At 44.7% G+C, this 17,054-nt stretch overlaps 1 protein-coding gene across 3 annotated transcripts in view; it reads right to left on the minus strand.

Moving 5' to 3' along the window:
• IRAK2 (interleukin 1 receptor associated kinase 2) overlaps window positions 1-17,054 on the minus strand; it is a 57,590-nt gene that overhangs the window by 16,842 nt on the left and 23,694 nt on the right. For 2 of the 3 annotated variants that reach the window (XM_054595036.1, XM_054595038.1), the window contains exons 3-9: window positions 14,418-14,552; window positions 9,128-9,252; window positions 7,086-7,280; window positions 6,938-7,002; window positions 4,311-4,425; window positions 2,654-2,763; window positions 555-750 (exon numbers count right to left, since the gene is read on the minus strand). In XM_054595036.1, the coding sequence (XP_054451011.1) occupies window positions 555-750; window positions 2,654-2,763; window positions 4,311-4,425; window positions 6,938-7,002; window positions 7,086-7,280; window positions 9,128-9,252; window positions 14,418-14,552 (941 nt within the window). The remainder of the gene's footprint in view (window positions 1-554; window positions 751-2,653; window positions 2,764-4,310; window positions 4,426-6,937; window positions 7,003-7,085; window positions 7,281-9,127; window positions 9,253-14,417; window positions 14,553-17,054) is intronic. The other variant, XM_054595037.1, reaches the window with a different exon arrangement.

The raw sequence follows: 17,054 nt of genomic DNA on the forward strand, positions 1-17,054 counted from the left end.
GGATGAATGGCTGGATAGATGATCGTAAAGATGGATAGACAGGTGGACAAAACAGATGGATCAAACAAGGATAAACACAACTGAACAGAAAATTAAATGGATGGCTGGATGGGAATCAGGGACGTCAGTAGATGGTATCTGTAGCCCACTACGATATGGACACTCATAAATGGCTTTACTTCCCACTACAATATGGGCACTCATAAATGGCTTTACTTCAAGGGTTGGCAAATTTTTTCTTTAACAGACTACACAGTAAATATTTTAGGATTTGTGGGCCACAAACCAAGCTTCTGAGTCTCTGTCAAATATTCTTTGGGTTTTTAAAAATTATTATTATTCAATCTTTTACAAATGTAAAAATTATCCTTAGTTACAGGCCATACAAAATAGGCCATGGGCCAGTTTTGGCCTGTGGACCACAACTGGCCAACCCCTACTGTACTTTGATATAACACATCTACCAGCCTCTATTATAGCCTGTGCTTACAAAGGAACCATGGAAAGGACAAATGAGTTCAGGCCCAAGCCTCAGCAGAGAAGAATACTCTTACTATTCCACAGCTGAAGATGTCCACTCGCTTGGTCAGCTGTCCCACCTTGATGAAATCGTCTGGCAGATATGCAGCTGAGGCCTGGAAAAGGTGGGTCTTCATCACAGTGTATTTTGACCTTTTGTTGACAGGACCCAGGTGAGCCACTGGATGAGCCAGCATGGGAGCGAAGTTTTGATCTAGCAAAACATTGGAGCTGTGGAAAAGAATGCAAAACCTTCTCAGTTTGGGCTGGACAAAAAGAGGTTGCCATGGAGACCCTTTTGGGAAACAACTTAGCAGTGAACAGTGTCATTCACAGCAAGATAAGGACACTGAAGACCCTCAACATGGAGTTTCTGAGCCAGTTCTGACGGAAGCCCGCTCCCAGCAGTAAATGAGGATGGAACTAAGATTAATCCTGCTGCCTCAGGAATGGCATTTGAAGTGACCAAATTCCCACAACCATCCTAACTGTCCACCCCAATCAACCTCAGCTGGCCAAACTCATAGGATGTATCATCTCAGGCCCTTTCAAAACTGTTTGGACCCCCAGCTCTGGCCAGCTGATTCAAGTCTAAATGCCAGCATCTTTGCCCTGGCCGGTGTGGCTTCTCAGTTGGTTGGAGCATCATCCCATGAACCTAGGTATCATAGGTTTGATTCCCAATCAGGGTACATGTCTGAGTTGCGGGTTCAATCCCCAGTTGGAGTGTGTGCAAGAAGGTCAATGTTTCTCTCTCTCTAAAAGCAATGAAAAGATGTCCTCAGGTAAGGATAAAAATATTAAAAATATATAAAAAATAAATGTCAGCATCCTTTGACTAAACTTGCTCAAATTGTAGGAAATAAGAGCAATAAAAATATTCTTGAATCTATTCATCTAAACCATGGGCATGAACTCTCAGAAAGTACTCCAAAGGTGGGGGGAGGGGCATGGACAAAAAGACTCAGCTACATGTGTAAAACTACTCAATGTAGAACTAATGCTTAATAATTTTTTTAAAAGTAGACACCATGCCATGGCTCAGTGGATTGAGCGTCAGCCTGTGAACCGAAAGGTTGACAGTTCAATTCCCAGTCAGGGCACATGCCTGGGTTGTGGGCCAGGTTCCTGGTTGGGGGCATGCAAGAGGTAACCAACTGATGTTTCTCTCCCTCTCTTTCTCCCTCCCTTCCCATCTCTCTGAAAATAAGTAAAATCTTTTCTTTAAAAAAAGTAGACACTAATTCCAATGTCCACTATTACAAGGGATAGGTAAATGGCGGACAATCCTGTAATGGAAGACTAAGAAGTCACAAAAACTGATGATATGCAGTGTTTATTGTGTTTAAATAAAGGCGGAAAGAGAGTATGAATAGTATGAATTGGTAACCATGCTACCTTAGAGCTAAGACTGAAAAATGGAGGCCAACCGATGAGTCTGGCTGTGAGCCAGTATGACCTCTTGTCATTTCATTTCCTTTCTTGCTATTCCTGTTGTTTGTGCAACCAAATGAGAATCCATGAGGAGAGAAGAAGAAAGAGCTTCTCCTTGCCAAAGGGAAAGAGGACTTTGGGGTGTATGGGTGCTATGGTTTTGAGTTCAGATTTTCCAAATTCTCTGCTATCTTCTCAAATTTCTCCCCATGCTACGACTCCTCAGACAGGGATCTCTTGCTCTTAGATGTCTGGGAGCATGATAGCCAGGATGCACCTCAACCTGCAGGAAGCCTCCGACTTCAGTCACTTTCACCAACAGGTACACAAGTTGGGGGCAGGTATCCAAGACCACGAGTACAGAGCTCAAAATTCCAGGGGCTTGGCAGACATGGCCCAAATGTCAAGGACCAGGCACAGGCCAGCTGGCTGGGTGGGAAGTAAAATACATCAGAGGTGTGAGGCATGGGCGCTTGTTGGGAAAACACCAGCTCAGAAAGACAAATGTGGTGACAGGTTGGCATTTCATGCTGACCACAATCAGAAACACTGATTTTTGAGGGTGTAACAAAAAAAGAGAAACCCAAGGGAGGTAAGGTGGGTAGAAAAAGGCAAAGGAGTGATAGAGAGAGAAGAGAACCCTGGGATGCGGGTCTGTGTCATCTCTGCAGCCTGAGCCCTTGGCAGGGTCCTCTCTCACCTCTTGATGTTGCCGTGGATGATCTCCAAGCTGTGAAGGTGCTCCACGGCACGAAGCAGCCCTGAGAAGATGCTGATGCGCTGGGGCCAGGAGAGGGGGTCTGAGCCACCCTAAGAGAATGAAAAGGAGAAACAATGACACCTGTGCCTTTTAAAATCCCAATAGCAGGGTCCTGGGCTTCTGTCTCCCCTCCAGCCCTTCCTGTCCTCTGCAACAGGGCTTGACCAGCACGGTGTACTGGCAGGGTTCCAGTTCTGACATCAGAATATCTAGGTGTAAATTCCAGCACAGACATGCACTAGCTGTGTGACTTCGGAAAAGACACTAAACATCTCTGAGCCTCGTTTTCTCCGGTTAAAATAGAAACGTTAATCCCTATGCTTTAGGGTTGTTGTAAGGATTCAAAGAATCCTTATGCTTGGTATGTCCCTAGCATACTGCCTGTCACATAGTGGGTGCTCAAAAAACAGCAGCTATTTTTATGATGACCATTACAATGGCAACTCTGGAATTTTTCTCTAGGAGAGACTGGTAAGGAGAGGAGCTAGAGAGCTTGCGTTGGCACATCAGACATATGGGCCTTATCTGGGGAGACTTCACAAGGGCAGATGAAAATTGTGGGGTGGGCTAAAGCCTACCATCTCCCCCCATGTGTTATCACTGTTGTTCTAAGACTGAATCTTCGGGTTAATTCACCACTTATTTTTCAAGTCCTGCCTTAGGTTCCATGTCCTCTAAGAACTAGCCTTGCTAATCAATTTCTCCTCAAAAACTCTGAAGTCTGGAGCCACATGAACCCAGTTTAAAACCTAGCCCTGACACTTGTCAGCTGTATTCTTATGAGCAAGTCATTTTGCCTCTCTGTGCCAGAGAGTCTCCTCTTTTGGAAAATGAAGAAAACCTGTTGGGTTGTTGCAAGGCCTGGAGAAGACATGTGTAAAGCCCACAGTGTCCTGCACACAGGAAGAGCTCAGCAAAGCTAATGATCATTATTATTATACCATGAATAACTGCTTTGTCTGGTCCCTGCCAAAGGAAGCAATAATTCCACATGGAATAACTTTTTCCCTCTGTTTCAGGATTTGAAGGGAGAGAGGTTTGTTTTAAAATTTTTAATTTTAATAAGTATTACACTCACATGATATAATATGCAAAAGGTACAAAAGGATGTGTAGTAAGTTTCCCTCCCATCCTATGTCAGAGCTACCTAGTTCCCCTCCCCAAAAGCAACCAAGGTACCATTTTCTTGTATTTTTCCAGAGGTATATTCCATACACACACAAACAAATAAGTATATATTAGAATAACATTTTTAAATAGAACTTTGCTTCCACTTTTCCATTCTTTGTATCTCTTAATTCTTTTTCCTGTTCTATTGCATTGGCTATCACCTCCAGAACAATGTTGAATAAAATTAGTCCTATGAGATACTTTAGTCTTGCTCTTGACTCAGATGTAATGCCTCTTTGCCAAATAAAATTTTTATAGGGTTTTACCTGAAGATGTTTAGCCAGATCTTATCTATCCTGGACTAACTCCTCTTGAAGGGCCTCTCTGGATGGCCCCTCCCTCTCTGGACTCCTGTTTGTCCTTAACCCTTGATTCTCTAACTGGGTGCTGCCTGGTCCTGTTCTCTGACCATGACCTAGCATCTTACCTGACACCGGAGCCTGTCCTGTAAAGAACCATTTGCCATGTAGGGGTAGATCAAGCTGCAAAACTGATTTCCGGTGAAGAAGCCCAGCAGAGGTAAGATATTGGGGTGACAGCATCTGAAATCAGGCATTAATGCAGGGGTAAGGAGTCAGACAGAAAGAATAATCAAAGACTGCTCTGGCCCTGGCTGGGTAGCACAGTTGGTTGGAATATTGTCCTAATGCACCAAGGTTGTGGGTTCCATCCCCAGTCAGGGCACACACAAGAATCAACCGATAAATGCATAAATAAGTGGAACAACAAATCGATGGGTTTTTTTCCTCTCTAAAAATAAATCTATAAAAATGTTTTGAAAAAGACTGCTCTAATTCCTTACCTCATACACCTCTTCTACCCTCTCCATTGCCCTGAGGCCCTAGCACCAGGGTAGAAAGATGAAAACTGCCTGCCTTCAGGGAGCTAGAAGTCAAGTTGCTTCAACTTATCCTGCCTCCCTGCTCTGCAGTATACGACACCTTAGCCACCCCATCTTCCTGAAGCAGAGGCTTAGAGATTAAGCAACTAGCCCAAGGTTATAACTAGCAAGCAGTGAAGCCAGGATAAGATTGCAGGTCTGTTTGACTCCCAGCACTGGAGTTCTTCCACAAAACTCTCTTCCACTGGATTCTAAGTCACCAGTGACTCCTGACTCTCCTCCTACCTCTCTGACCACTCTTGGCCTTTTTCACTAAGACCCTCCTCCTTCACCTCCCTCTGAAACCTGAGTCTCCCAGGCTGGGCTCATCATCCTGCATTATAAACTGCTCCCCTAGGTAACTCTCACCTCTTTAAGAAACATTCCCAAACCTCTCACCTCCACACTCTAGGTGAACAACCTAGACTTCACAAGTCCCAAACCCATTTCTCCACCCATAGTTAATATCTCAGCAAAGTGTACCACCACCTGTCCAATCTCCTAGAAACCTCCTTATCACCTCATTTAATTATGAAATTACTATAAATAGTCTCAAACGTCCCTTTCATTGCCGCCTTCTCTGCCTTGGGTCAGATCCTGATGGATTCTCCCCAGGACTACTGTGATAGCCTCCTGCCTGACCCATCTGCCCTCTTCCGCACCCTCCAGGCCATCCTACTTCACATTTTTCACACTCATTAAAGCTATTTACATACCACTCTCCCTACTGGACCATATACTTCCCCAAGGCAGGGGTGATATATTCTTCAAGGCCTGCACTCCCTGAATCAAGTAAGGCCTCAACAACTTACATTCGCCAAATCAACGAATGAAGGCATGACTGCTGACTCCAGGAGGGCACTATGCCAAGATGGAAGGGCTATTAGACTTTCAGTTTCCATTAAGTGTGTGTGTTGCATAAGTATGTGTATATGTGTATGTACATGGGCACATATGTATGAATAGAGAAAGGATTAAAGATTATCAAAGGGTTAAAGAACATCAAAATATTAATACAGCAGTGGTTATTTGTAGGTGCTATGGAAAATAGGTGATTTCTATTTTCTTATTTACAGTTTTCTTTACTTCTTAAAATACTCTACAATTATCATGCATTACTTGTCCAAGGCTGCACATGGGCAGAGGAAACTCAACAGTGATTTGCCAAGGCTGAATGATAGCTGGTGTATAGCACATGACAGGTGCCCAATATGCTTTGTTAAATTTATCATCAGTCAGTGATGCCAGAGCCAGGACAAGTCCCTAGGTCTCCAAACAGTCCTTCCCCTTCTCTTTCTCAGTCACCACCCAGCTCTGTGACAGAGAGGCTCACTTTACTTCTCCAGCCTCAGTATCCCCATCCGTAGAGTGAGCAGGTGTGAGGATAACTTTTGAAGGCCCCTACTGCTCAAGACCAGAGGTTGGCAGAATTTCTCTGTAAAAAACTAGATAGTAAATATTTTAGACTTTGTAGGTCATATGGTCTTTGTTCCAGTTATGCGCTATCTCACAAAAACAGCCACAGGCAATACAGAAACAAATGAGCACGGCTGTGTTCTAATAAAACTTTATTTTGTACACTAAAATTTGAATTTTTTATATTTTTCATGTGTCATGAAATATTCTTTTTATTTTTTTCAAACATTCTTAGCTCCTGGGCCATACAAACACAGGCAGGGCCAGATTTAGCCTGTGGATAATCATTCTCCAGACCCTGCTCTAGAGTACTGGGATTTTAAGATGGAATCACCCTTAGAGTTGGAATCAGCAAGTCTCTGTCCCCCTCAAAAAATGAGATGAAAACAGATTTCTTTCCCCCTGAATGAAAGGAGACAGGCCAGGAGAGCCAAGGTTCTTTAATAATTCCAATCTGTACATACAGTTGCTACACAAAAAAAGCACGGTCTCTGGAGCCAGACCAATCTAGGTTCAAATTCTGGCTCTGTCACTCGCTAGCTGTGTGATCCCGGACAAGACATTTAACCTCTTTGTGCCTGAATTTGCCCATATGCAAAATAATATGATAATAGCAGCTACATTACAGTGTTCTTGTGAAGAATAGAATGAGTTTATACACACACAGTACTTAAAACATGCCTGCCACACAGGAAGCACTAAGTAAGGATTAACTGTCATCATTACTAAACAAAATATTTTCCAAAGGGGAGGCTTACCTATGACAAATTTGTTTCTCTGCTTGCAAGAATTTTTCAATTGATCCTGGACCTGAGCAGGCCATCTGTGGGAAAAGACACTGAAACATTAAAATCCAACCCCACGCATGCAGCCTCCGCCCTCTCCTAGAAACCAAGAAGTGCTCACCTCTCTGAGCTTCTTGCAGACCAATGGCATGCCCTGCCTCTGTCCTCTGTAAATGTCAGCAAAAGTACCCTCACTGATTTTGTGGGTTTGGTTGAAGTTATCGGTTGCCTGAACCACGTCCTCCTCGCTCCAGAGAAGGCTGTCTCTAGCCAGGCTCAGAAGTGTTTCTTGCTTAGGAATGGAGGTGCTGAAATCCTAGGGGTTCAAAGGAGAGACAGAGATTAATATGGAATCAATATTGTTTTCCCTACTACTTCAAGGATACCTTAGAACACTAGAGCTGAAGGGCTGGAGGGGGTCATCTTATCCAGTGAGGAGGACTGATAAAAAGGACATGACGAAGGCCAGCTCAAATCCCAGCTCTGCCCTTAACTTGTTCTGTGACCTTGGACAAGTTACTTAACATCTCTGTTACTTTAACTGCATCAGCAAAAATAAACATGACAATCATACCCTGGAGGGAAATTTTGAAGATTAACTAAAATGTGAGTATTCCTGCCAAATGGTTGATATTTGCTTTGTTTGTTTGTTTGTTTGTTTTTCAGTTTACAAAGGCAAGCATCTAGGTCAAAGAGCTGAGGTGAGATCACACAGCTGGTCAATGGCCAAGCTGGTGCCCCTTGTCCTGCATGCGGTGTACACGCTGGGAAGCAGGATATGGGTTCCCATAACCAACAGGATGCAGTGATCAGCACTTCGGAGGCTGCTTGTGTGTGTAAGCCCATGAAAAGGAGCTCTGCTTCAATCACTTCCTTCTTAAAATTAGGTACACTTAAACTTAAAGGTTTAAAACTTTTTATGTTCTTATAAACAGTTTTAGAAACTTGGGGTGGTAGGGAGGGGGGAATCCTGTTAATCCCATTACCCACTCAACTCCTATTCAAGTTTTATGTGTTTCTTTCAAACTAGATATATAAGGATTTATTTAACAAACTGGAATCATGATGCATATATAGTTCTGTTATCTGGTGTTTTCACTTAACATTACACTATGGTCATTCTCCCAAGTTACCATCTTTGAGCACAATAAATTTTCAAAGAAAATTAAAAGCCTGTCTCCTTTGTGGGCCAGCTTTATTAACCAGACCCACGCAGAGCTGCAGAGTGGACTTCTTCACCAGGCGCCCAGCCCACGCACTTTTAGGGGCCGAATACATTTTAATTTCTTGTAAAATCAGAAGAACAAAAGCAAACTTTTGAAGTCAAAGAAAATGTTTTAATTTTTAATCTAGCTTGAATTATATTCATCTTTATATCAATGCAATTATAAAATATATATATATATATATTTTTTTTTAATGAAGGACAGGTACCTAATGAAGGCACAAGTGCGTAAGACCCACAAAATCATATGTGGCCCTGGATCCAAGTCATGAAAATGCAGGATAACACACACACAAAATTTTGGGTTGAAAAAAAATTGGAGGTAAGGCAGTGTGTAAGCAAATGCCTGCTACAACCAATATATTTTGCAAGAGGAAGATGCCAATTATCAGCTCTCATTTAAACACAAATAATGGAAAAGCTCATTAAAAATGTGTGTTCACACCCTGGCTGGTGCAGCTCAGTGGATTGAGCACCAGCCTGCAAACCAAAAGGTTGCTGGTTTGACTCCCAGTCAGGGCACATGCCTGGGTTGTGGGGCAGGTCCCCAGGCATGAGAAGACTGATACTTATCTCCCTCTCTTTCGCCCTCCCTTCCCCTCTCTCTAAAAATAAATAGAAAAAAATCTTTTTTAAAAAATGACAACAGGCAACACAATAGCCATCCAGTATGAGTAAATCAAAATTAAAATTCAAAACAAATGTATATTCACTAGTGTACCAACCCCTCCCCCCCAACCCATACCTGTCCCAGCTGTATTGAACATAAGTCTTACTGGCCAGCACTTACTATCTTGAAGCTCGGGTAATTCAATGGGTCTCCTTTCTTGCCCTCATGACACCCCTAACTCCCATACTGGTCTCAGGGAATAAATGCTTTGCAGTTTTGAAAGAGAGTGCCCCAAACTTGGGACATGGCTTTTGGGTGGAGGATTTACCTTTGAGTCAGATGAAGCAGGAAGGTCAGTTTTTAAGGAAGGAAGGGCATCTTCAGGAGGAGGCAGGAGGCTGGCTCTGGCTGGAGCAGGATCTGGAAAGCAGGGACTGTGGGTCAGAAAGTGGCCTGTTTGGAGAAAGAGGGAGGGGATACCTGTCAGTCCCCAGACCAAACCAGTCTGATTCACTCCTCAAACAGTGACAATAATGATGGCTGCTATTCTTTGACATCCCCAGCACCAGCTTACACAGTCCTCATGCGTTACCTACATGAATCCTTATGACAACCCTATGAATTAATTGGTCCTACTAACGATCCCCATTTGGCAGGTATAGAAACAGAGGCACTGGAGGTGGCCTGGCCACTTACCCAGGGCCATGCAGTAAGTGGCAGAGCCAGCCTTCAAAAGGAATGTCATCTGCCTGACCTCTAACCCCAACACTGTCATATTTCCCTCAAAAGGATCAGAGAATACAGAGGAAATCAGCTTCGAAGCCTGCCTTCCAGAAACAACCACCATTGTAGCAGGAGTCCTAATAACCAGCCTCCAAGGTCAGAGGCCGGAGAGGCTAGCCATAACAGGTTGGGAGATAAAGGAGGGTTTCACAGAGGAAGGAGCATTTCACCTGGACTTGAAGGAAGGGGAAACATTTCCGACAAGTGGCTATGGGTAGGAGGGCACCAAGGCGGGGAACCCAGGGAGGGAAAGCCCAGGTGTGCGGTAAATAGTCCAGGTACACCTAATTAGCGAACATTGACATCATGCCAGATACTGCTCTAAATGCCGCACTGTGTTAACTCATTTAAGCCTCACAACAATCCTAGGAGATAGGTACCATTATCATCTATCTTTACCGATGCTGAAAATCAGGCCCTGAGTAACTGGGGGCCAGCCCTTCCAGGGAAACCTGGCCTTGACCCCAGGGTTGCTGGACAAATTCACCTGCTTCCCATATTTCTGGTTTATGACATCAAGAAAGGAGTGGTTAATCTGGAACTTTGGCTATGAAAAATAATTCCAGAAGCTGAAAATAGTACCAGAGTCAAACTAGAGGCAGCCTTGCTAAACTATTAATTCAGGCAGCTGATAAAATGAAACTTACCTGATACAAAGCATGAGGCTCTTTCATCCCCACAGAGCCCAACAGGAGGGCCACCCTGCGCCTCTCTCCTGGGTTTGTGGCTGCTTCTGGGGTCCTCAGGGAATTTTCGTTTTTGTTTTTCACATTTTCTAGCATTTTTTTATATAATATTTGAAGAACTATACTTGAGAAGCTACCGTGTTTGCACATCCACACCGCATGAGAGAGCCCCGGAATAGGGCAACACACACACACACACACACACACACACACACACACACACACACACACACACACACACACCCACACACCACCCATATCCCCACCCCCAGCCTATTGGCACACTATAACCATACACTGAGCTTCAGGGAAAGAGGTGTAGCTCATAGCTCAGACACTAGAAGTAAACCTTTGGCAAACACACAAGCACGTTAATTAATGCAGACTGAAAAATAAAATAAACAAAACCAGCAATGTGCTGCAGACGAGCTGCTGGCAGCATAACTGATGCCACTCCAATCCATCCCCCATCCACACCCCGGCCAAGCTTCCCACAGGCCGCCCCCACCTGCACTCCCATCCCCATGAAGGACTCACAGGGGAGACAATGGGGAGACCCAGGACACTGATGGTGACTCTGGTCTCCCCAAGGACACCCTGAGCTTGCCTTAGACTGCAGACAGGACACTCCTGCCCGACCTTCCCACCCAACAGCCTTGCCCAGCTCCTTCCCTATTTTCTCTCAGGCACTTGTTCTATGAAAATCCTTGGAATACAGGTGCCCCTGCCAGCAGGCCAGGACCCTGCCTTTCAGAAAGGCTCCCTGCCACTGCTGCTCCCGTGATGAAGTCTCTGCCCAGTATCCTTGGCCTGTCACGTTCACCCATCTCCTAGATGTTGGCCATGTCTCTGTGCCACCTCACTGAGTAACATGATGTTTTTCTTTCAGTCCACTTTAGTCCACACAGTATATATTCAGCCTTGAAACCTCTAGTTCTTTTATGCATGTTCTATATATATATTTTTTTCCTCCCCCTAATGCCCATGTTCTCATGTACCACCTTCTGGGGATACAGGCTCCACCTTCTGGGAACAGGTGCTCCAGGCCAACTCGATCTCCCTCCTGCTTCTTCCCTCAAATGCTGCCCCATCCCCCTCCCTGACCCAGTGCTGGCCACAGAGCTGCACACATGGTCTCCTGTCCTATTCCTTTTCCCTGTGACTCCAAGGTCAGTGCTGGCCTCACACAGCCAGGATTTTCTGGTCTGACTTGATGCCTAGGCTTCACTCTGGGGGCTGTCCCAGGTCTCTTGGGTTGGGGGGATCACTGAGGTCTGTTAGAATAGGAACAGTATCACAGAAATGGGGAGCACATGGAGGGTCATCAGTGGGGAGGGGGCGGTGGGAGAAGGGGGAAAAGCTACAGGGAATAAGATGCATAAATGGTAGGTACAAAATAGTCAGGGGGAGGATAAGAGTAGTATAGGAAATGAAGAAGCCAAAGAACTTACAGGTACAACCCATGGACATGAACTAAGGCGGGGGATGCTGGGGCAAGGGAGAGTGCCGGGCAGAGGGGGATAAACAGGAGGAAAAAAATGGAACAAGTGTAATAGCATAATCAGTAAAATATACTTTAAAAATTAAAAAAGAGATGTTTCTCTCCCCCTTTCGCTCTCTCTCTAAAATCAATAAATTTTAAAATACATATATTCTTAAAATAAAAAGATATGCAAACCACCTGAGTTGAATCCTGGCCCTACCACTCATTCAGCCAGGAAGCTCCGGCAGGTTATGCATCCCTCCCCAGCTATCAAGAGGGCAACAGGGGCTCCCCACCTCCCTGGTTGTCAGTGTGGTTCAGGAGGCACTGGCCAGAAGCCCCGGCTCACTGTCCCCTGCACACTGACACTGTCCCCGCCTGCTGTGCCTTCTCCAGCCCCCGCCGCCACTGCCTCCGCATTCTCCATTCCTACCATATAATCAGCTTGAATTTTGGGGCTCCAAGGAAGCCTGGGGTTTTCCCAAGAAAAGACAACCTTTGTGTTATTTGAGGAAATGAATGATTACTCACTTATTTTCAGTTTGGGCAAAGATACACAATCAATTTCCTGTCTCTGTCTGCAGATTGTATTTACCATCTTGACCTGCCAGGGCACAAGTGCTTCCAAGGGCCACTCAAGAAATTGAATGGTGCAAAGGCTGGCAGAAACTTATGACCCTTGTTTTTGCGGTCACCTAGATAAGGAACAGCGAACAAGTTGCTACACCTGTAACCTCCTCAATCCTGATAAGCACTCCCCTAGAATTTCCCTCTTTTATTACTGTTCCCCATTGGTGATCAACCAGTATCAAATTTGCTTTAAGACTATTTCCCCTTATCTTAGTGGTTTTTTTCTTTATATTTTATTTATTTATTTGTAGAGAAAGGGGAAGGGAGGGAGAAAGAGGAAGCGATACATCGACACGAGAGAGAAACATGGATAGGCTGCATCTTGTATGCACCCCAACCAGGGGCCAAACCTGTAACCCAAGCATGTGCCTGATCAGGAATCAGACCAACGACCTTTTGGTTTGCAGGGCAATGCCCAATCCACTGAGCCACACCAGTAAGGGCTTCCCTTTATCTTTAATTGCTTATCAAAGTTCTACACTTTTTTTTTCTTTATTTACAGGAAATAATTCAGACTCCTTGGTCTGGAATTAATTTTCCAAACTTGACATTTTTGGGGTGTCTAGAATGTTCCTAACATCAGCTAACATTTATTTTTTAAATATGTTTATTGATTTTAGAGAGACAGAGAGAGAAACACTGATGTGCAAAACATGGATTGGCTGCCTCCTGTAGGTGCCCCAATCGAGGATCAAACCTGCAACCTAGGAAGGTGCCCTGACCATGAATCAAACCCCCGGCCTTCTGGTGTATGGGATGATGCTCCAACCAACTAAGCCACACCAGCCAGGGATCAGCTAACATTTAATGAGCATTTATATGGTGACAACGCTATAGTGTATGATTTCTTACCACAACATGATATTTTAAGTTCTATTATTGTGCCCATTTTATAGATGACAAAACTGAGGCACAGAAAGGCTAAATACTTCTGCTAGAAAGTGGCAAAGATGGAATTCAAATGTGGGTCTGTCTAATGTCAAAGCCCATGCATGTTCCTCTCAGCCCATGCTGGCCTCAGCTTTGGGAACCACATTGATGAGCTGAGGGTTCATGGATTTGCGATCTTTGGCTCACCACTCGGGAGGCTGCAGGAGAGCAGAAGAGAGGCTGGGCTCCAGGGGAAAGGTCATGAGAATAGAAATGTGGGCACGAATAGCAACTCCCTTTGGGGAAGTCATCACACTGGCTGAGTCCTTCCATGATTTGGCAAAATGGCCCTGAGTCCTTTCCAGGGTACAAGGGAATGGAGAATAATCTGAAGGAGTCTGATAGGCTCTGGGGTAGCAATGTGCGCAGAGGTTAGGGACATAAGTATTCAAATGACACTGCTCAGATGCTACTTCCTACTCAGGTGACTTTGAGCAAATTATTTTCCTTCTTGATGCTTCAGGTGCCATAGAACAATGCAAAAGATCTGTGATTGCAAAGAGGAGGAACGTGGCAAGGCCAGCAGCACTCCCCTGCATGGCTGTGAGGGCCCGGCCCTGGACAGACCTTGGGCCTGTGGAGGGCAGACAGAGCGGTCACGAGGCTCCTAGCCAGGAGTCGGCATGCAGGGCCAGCTTGCACTGAGGGCTTCGGTTTTCTCATCTGAGAAATGGGGATAATCACAATACCTAACTCACAGCTAACGAAGATTAAACAAGTCAACATCTTTGAAGTGCTTAGAACCGTGTCTGGCACACAGAAAGCCCTCATTTACTGAGTTATTTCTTTCCTTCTATAAAAGTGGTTAAAAATGGTATATATTCTTTTATTATCTGGCTTTTCTCACTTAATATATCATAAGTGTGTTTCCATGTATGTACATACACCCAAATCATTGTTAACAGTATTGTTATGTTAAAAATACATTAACAGTATTATACTATGCTAACATTTTTATTGTAATGACTTTCTGTCATTAATTTTACCATCACCACTGTTGTTTCTAATTTTTTGCTATTATATACTGAGCTGAATGTCCTTATAGAGAAATTATTTCCTTAAATACATTTTCTTTAAATAAAAAAATTAAATTAAATTAAAAATACCTGGGCCTGGAAAGATAGGCTGCCCCTTTTGCTGTTCATCCTTGGCGTTTCTTACAGAAGCTGCCCAGGGCCCTCCTGGCTTCACAGCACCCGGGAAGTCTGGGACAGAAGACTTGATTTCAGGAACCGGCTTCCCTGAAACAAGGTGCAATCGAAGCAAGTTAGGATCATTCGGTGATGTGGAATAGCCATCCAGAGGCTGGTCAAGTCCCAGCTCTGCCTCAAATTCAGTGTGCCCAGCGAGTTCTTTCCCTCTTTGAGCCTTGGCCTCTCCATCTGCAAAACGTGGTAGTTGGCCATGACAATCTCCTGTTCTGGTCCAGTTCTGACATTCTGAGTCCGAATACCTGCCTTCTCCTCCTACTAGCTGTGTGACCTTAGACAAGTCAATTCCTTCCCAGAGCCTGTTTTCTTACCTATAAAATGGAGATAGTGCTAATATCTGCTTGCCTATCTCACAGACTGTTGGGAGGAATACATGGGAAGACACACATGAAAGGGCTCTGTAAACTATACATTCCCCTGAACACACGGGGAGATAAGGACACCCATGCTGCATGGACACGGACAACTCTGTGGTGACTGCAGGACTGAGGGGGTGGGTGGAGGTGGAAGAGGCCATGGGGGGGGATAAATGGTAATAAAAAAATACAATAAAAAATCATGTGAAAAAACGATTTCCATCCTGCTAAGTCTCTAATTGGGACCGTAAATATAAAAGTTCTGGCCAGTCCTACAGCTTCCCCTTCTATAAGCAGTGGAAACATATGCATCCTTCCCTGTTTTATACATGGGAACCCTGAAAATAGCAGCTACGTCAACTGAGTACCAACTGTGCCACACCCAGACCCAGCTTTGCATACATCGGGTCCACACCAGGATTTTGTATTTCATCCCTGTTAGAGATGAGAAAACTGAGGCCTGAGCAGGTGAAGTGGCTTCCCCAAGATCACACAGCCTGGACAGGCAGGGCTGGCCAAAGGAGCCTAGATGGAGGTCACCTGCCTCTGGAGAGCAATTACTTCCTTTTTGCATCGATTTGGGAGACCCCAAGGTACTGCAAAAGTATACCTCCACTGGCTTCCACCCAGCTTCTCTGTGTGAAAGCAACCTCCTCCACCACTGTGCCCTCTCCCCCCGCTAGCCACGGCCTCCAGCTCGGAGGCCTTCAGGTCCTCCCAGGCTGCACCGAACTAGAACACAAACCTGGCCTCCTCACTTCCCTGCTTAAAGCCTTTATGACCCCATCATCCAGATAAAGAACACACTCTTCACCTGACTCTTCCTATCTCCCCATTGCCTCCCACATCAAATCCGAATTCTGCAGCCCTGCATTCAAGGCCCTTCACTCTCTGATGGTTTGGGGTAGATCCATATATGAGAGCCACCAAAATGGGGGCACTACAGTCCCAGGGAAGGCTTCCAACTTGCTAACTCTCACACATGCTTCACCAGGCGGGGCTGGACAAACCGCCTCCACCAGGCTTTGAGTCCCCAGCAGCATTTATTCCAACAGGTAAACTGTCTCTCTCTAAACAAAACTGATCTCTACCATAGAGCCAAGCTTTTCAAACACAAGCTTTGGGACTAGCTTCAGGAACTGATTTCAGGAACTGGCTTCCCTGAAAACAAGGTGTAATGGAAGCAAGTTGCACCTTATTTGGGACTAGAACAACAGTAATGGTGCCTAAATGCATGGCACTGCACTAGAATAGCACCGAGAAGATTTATTTGACTTTCAGGACAATCTCTGGTGGTTAACAATAATCTGCATTTTTTTTTTATTTTTATTTTTTTTTTAGCACACTGAGGCTCCCAGAGGCAAAATGATTTCTCCCTGAATCAAACAGCTGATGAGATTCAAACCTAGGGCTGGTTTCACTGTCTCTTCCCATCTGGTTAGGGCAGAACTGCTCAAATACCAAGGTTATTGCCACCACCCTCAGGCCCCACTAGCCTCTGTAGATGGAAAGCAGGAAAACAGGGTGCGGACCTGTAGAAAAAGGCTAGATGCAGGGGTGTCCAGCCTGCAGCCCACGGGCCACATGCAGCCCAAAATCGTAAATTTACTTAAAATATTATGAGATCTTTTTGTGATTAAATGTCGCAATGTATTTAATGTGTGGCCCAAGACAACTCTTCTTTCAGTGTGGCCCAGAGACACCAAAAGGTTGGACACCCCTGGTAGAAGAACGCAGAGAAGTAAAAAGAAGGCTGAATGGGGGATAAGGAGTGTCTGTTTCCTTTACTGTCGCTGATACATTATTTTTTTTAAATAAAACTATCTTATAAAACAAGCAGCAGACTCAACTGTTTAGAGTTCAGTCCCTGGCATGGAAACCAACGAGTTAATCACTTTCCAGCTCTGTTTACTGTGGAGGACTTTCATGAGAACTAAGAGAAGACACTGTGTGTCAATGGCTTAGCTCAAAATGCAGGAACTTCATTATTGTTGTTGTTCTCTCTCTCTCTTTTTTTTAATCGGTTGCCTCCCATATGTGCTGACCAGGGATCAAACCTGAAGCCTTTTGGTGTACAGGACAACACTCCAACCAACTGAGCCCCCTGGCCAGGGCACTGTGTTCTATTTTTAAAATATTGGCTAGCTCTTCAACAGCCCACATATTGAGTATAAAG

This window comes from Pteronotus mesoamericanus, unplaced genomic scaffold, assembly GCF_021234165.1.
Source record: "Pteronotus mesoamericanus isolate MK-2021 breed Mesoamerican mustached bat unplaced genomic scaffold, CSHL_Meso_final scaffold_54, whole genome shotgun sequence".
In the NCBI taxonomy this organism is placed as follows: Eukaryota; Metazoa; Chordata; class Mammalia; order Chiroptera; family Mormoopidae; genus Pteronotus; species Pteronotus mesoamericanus.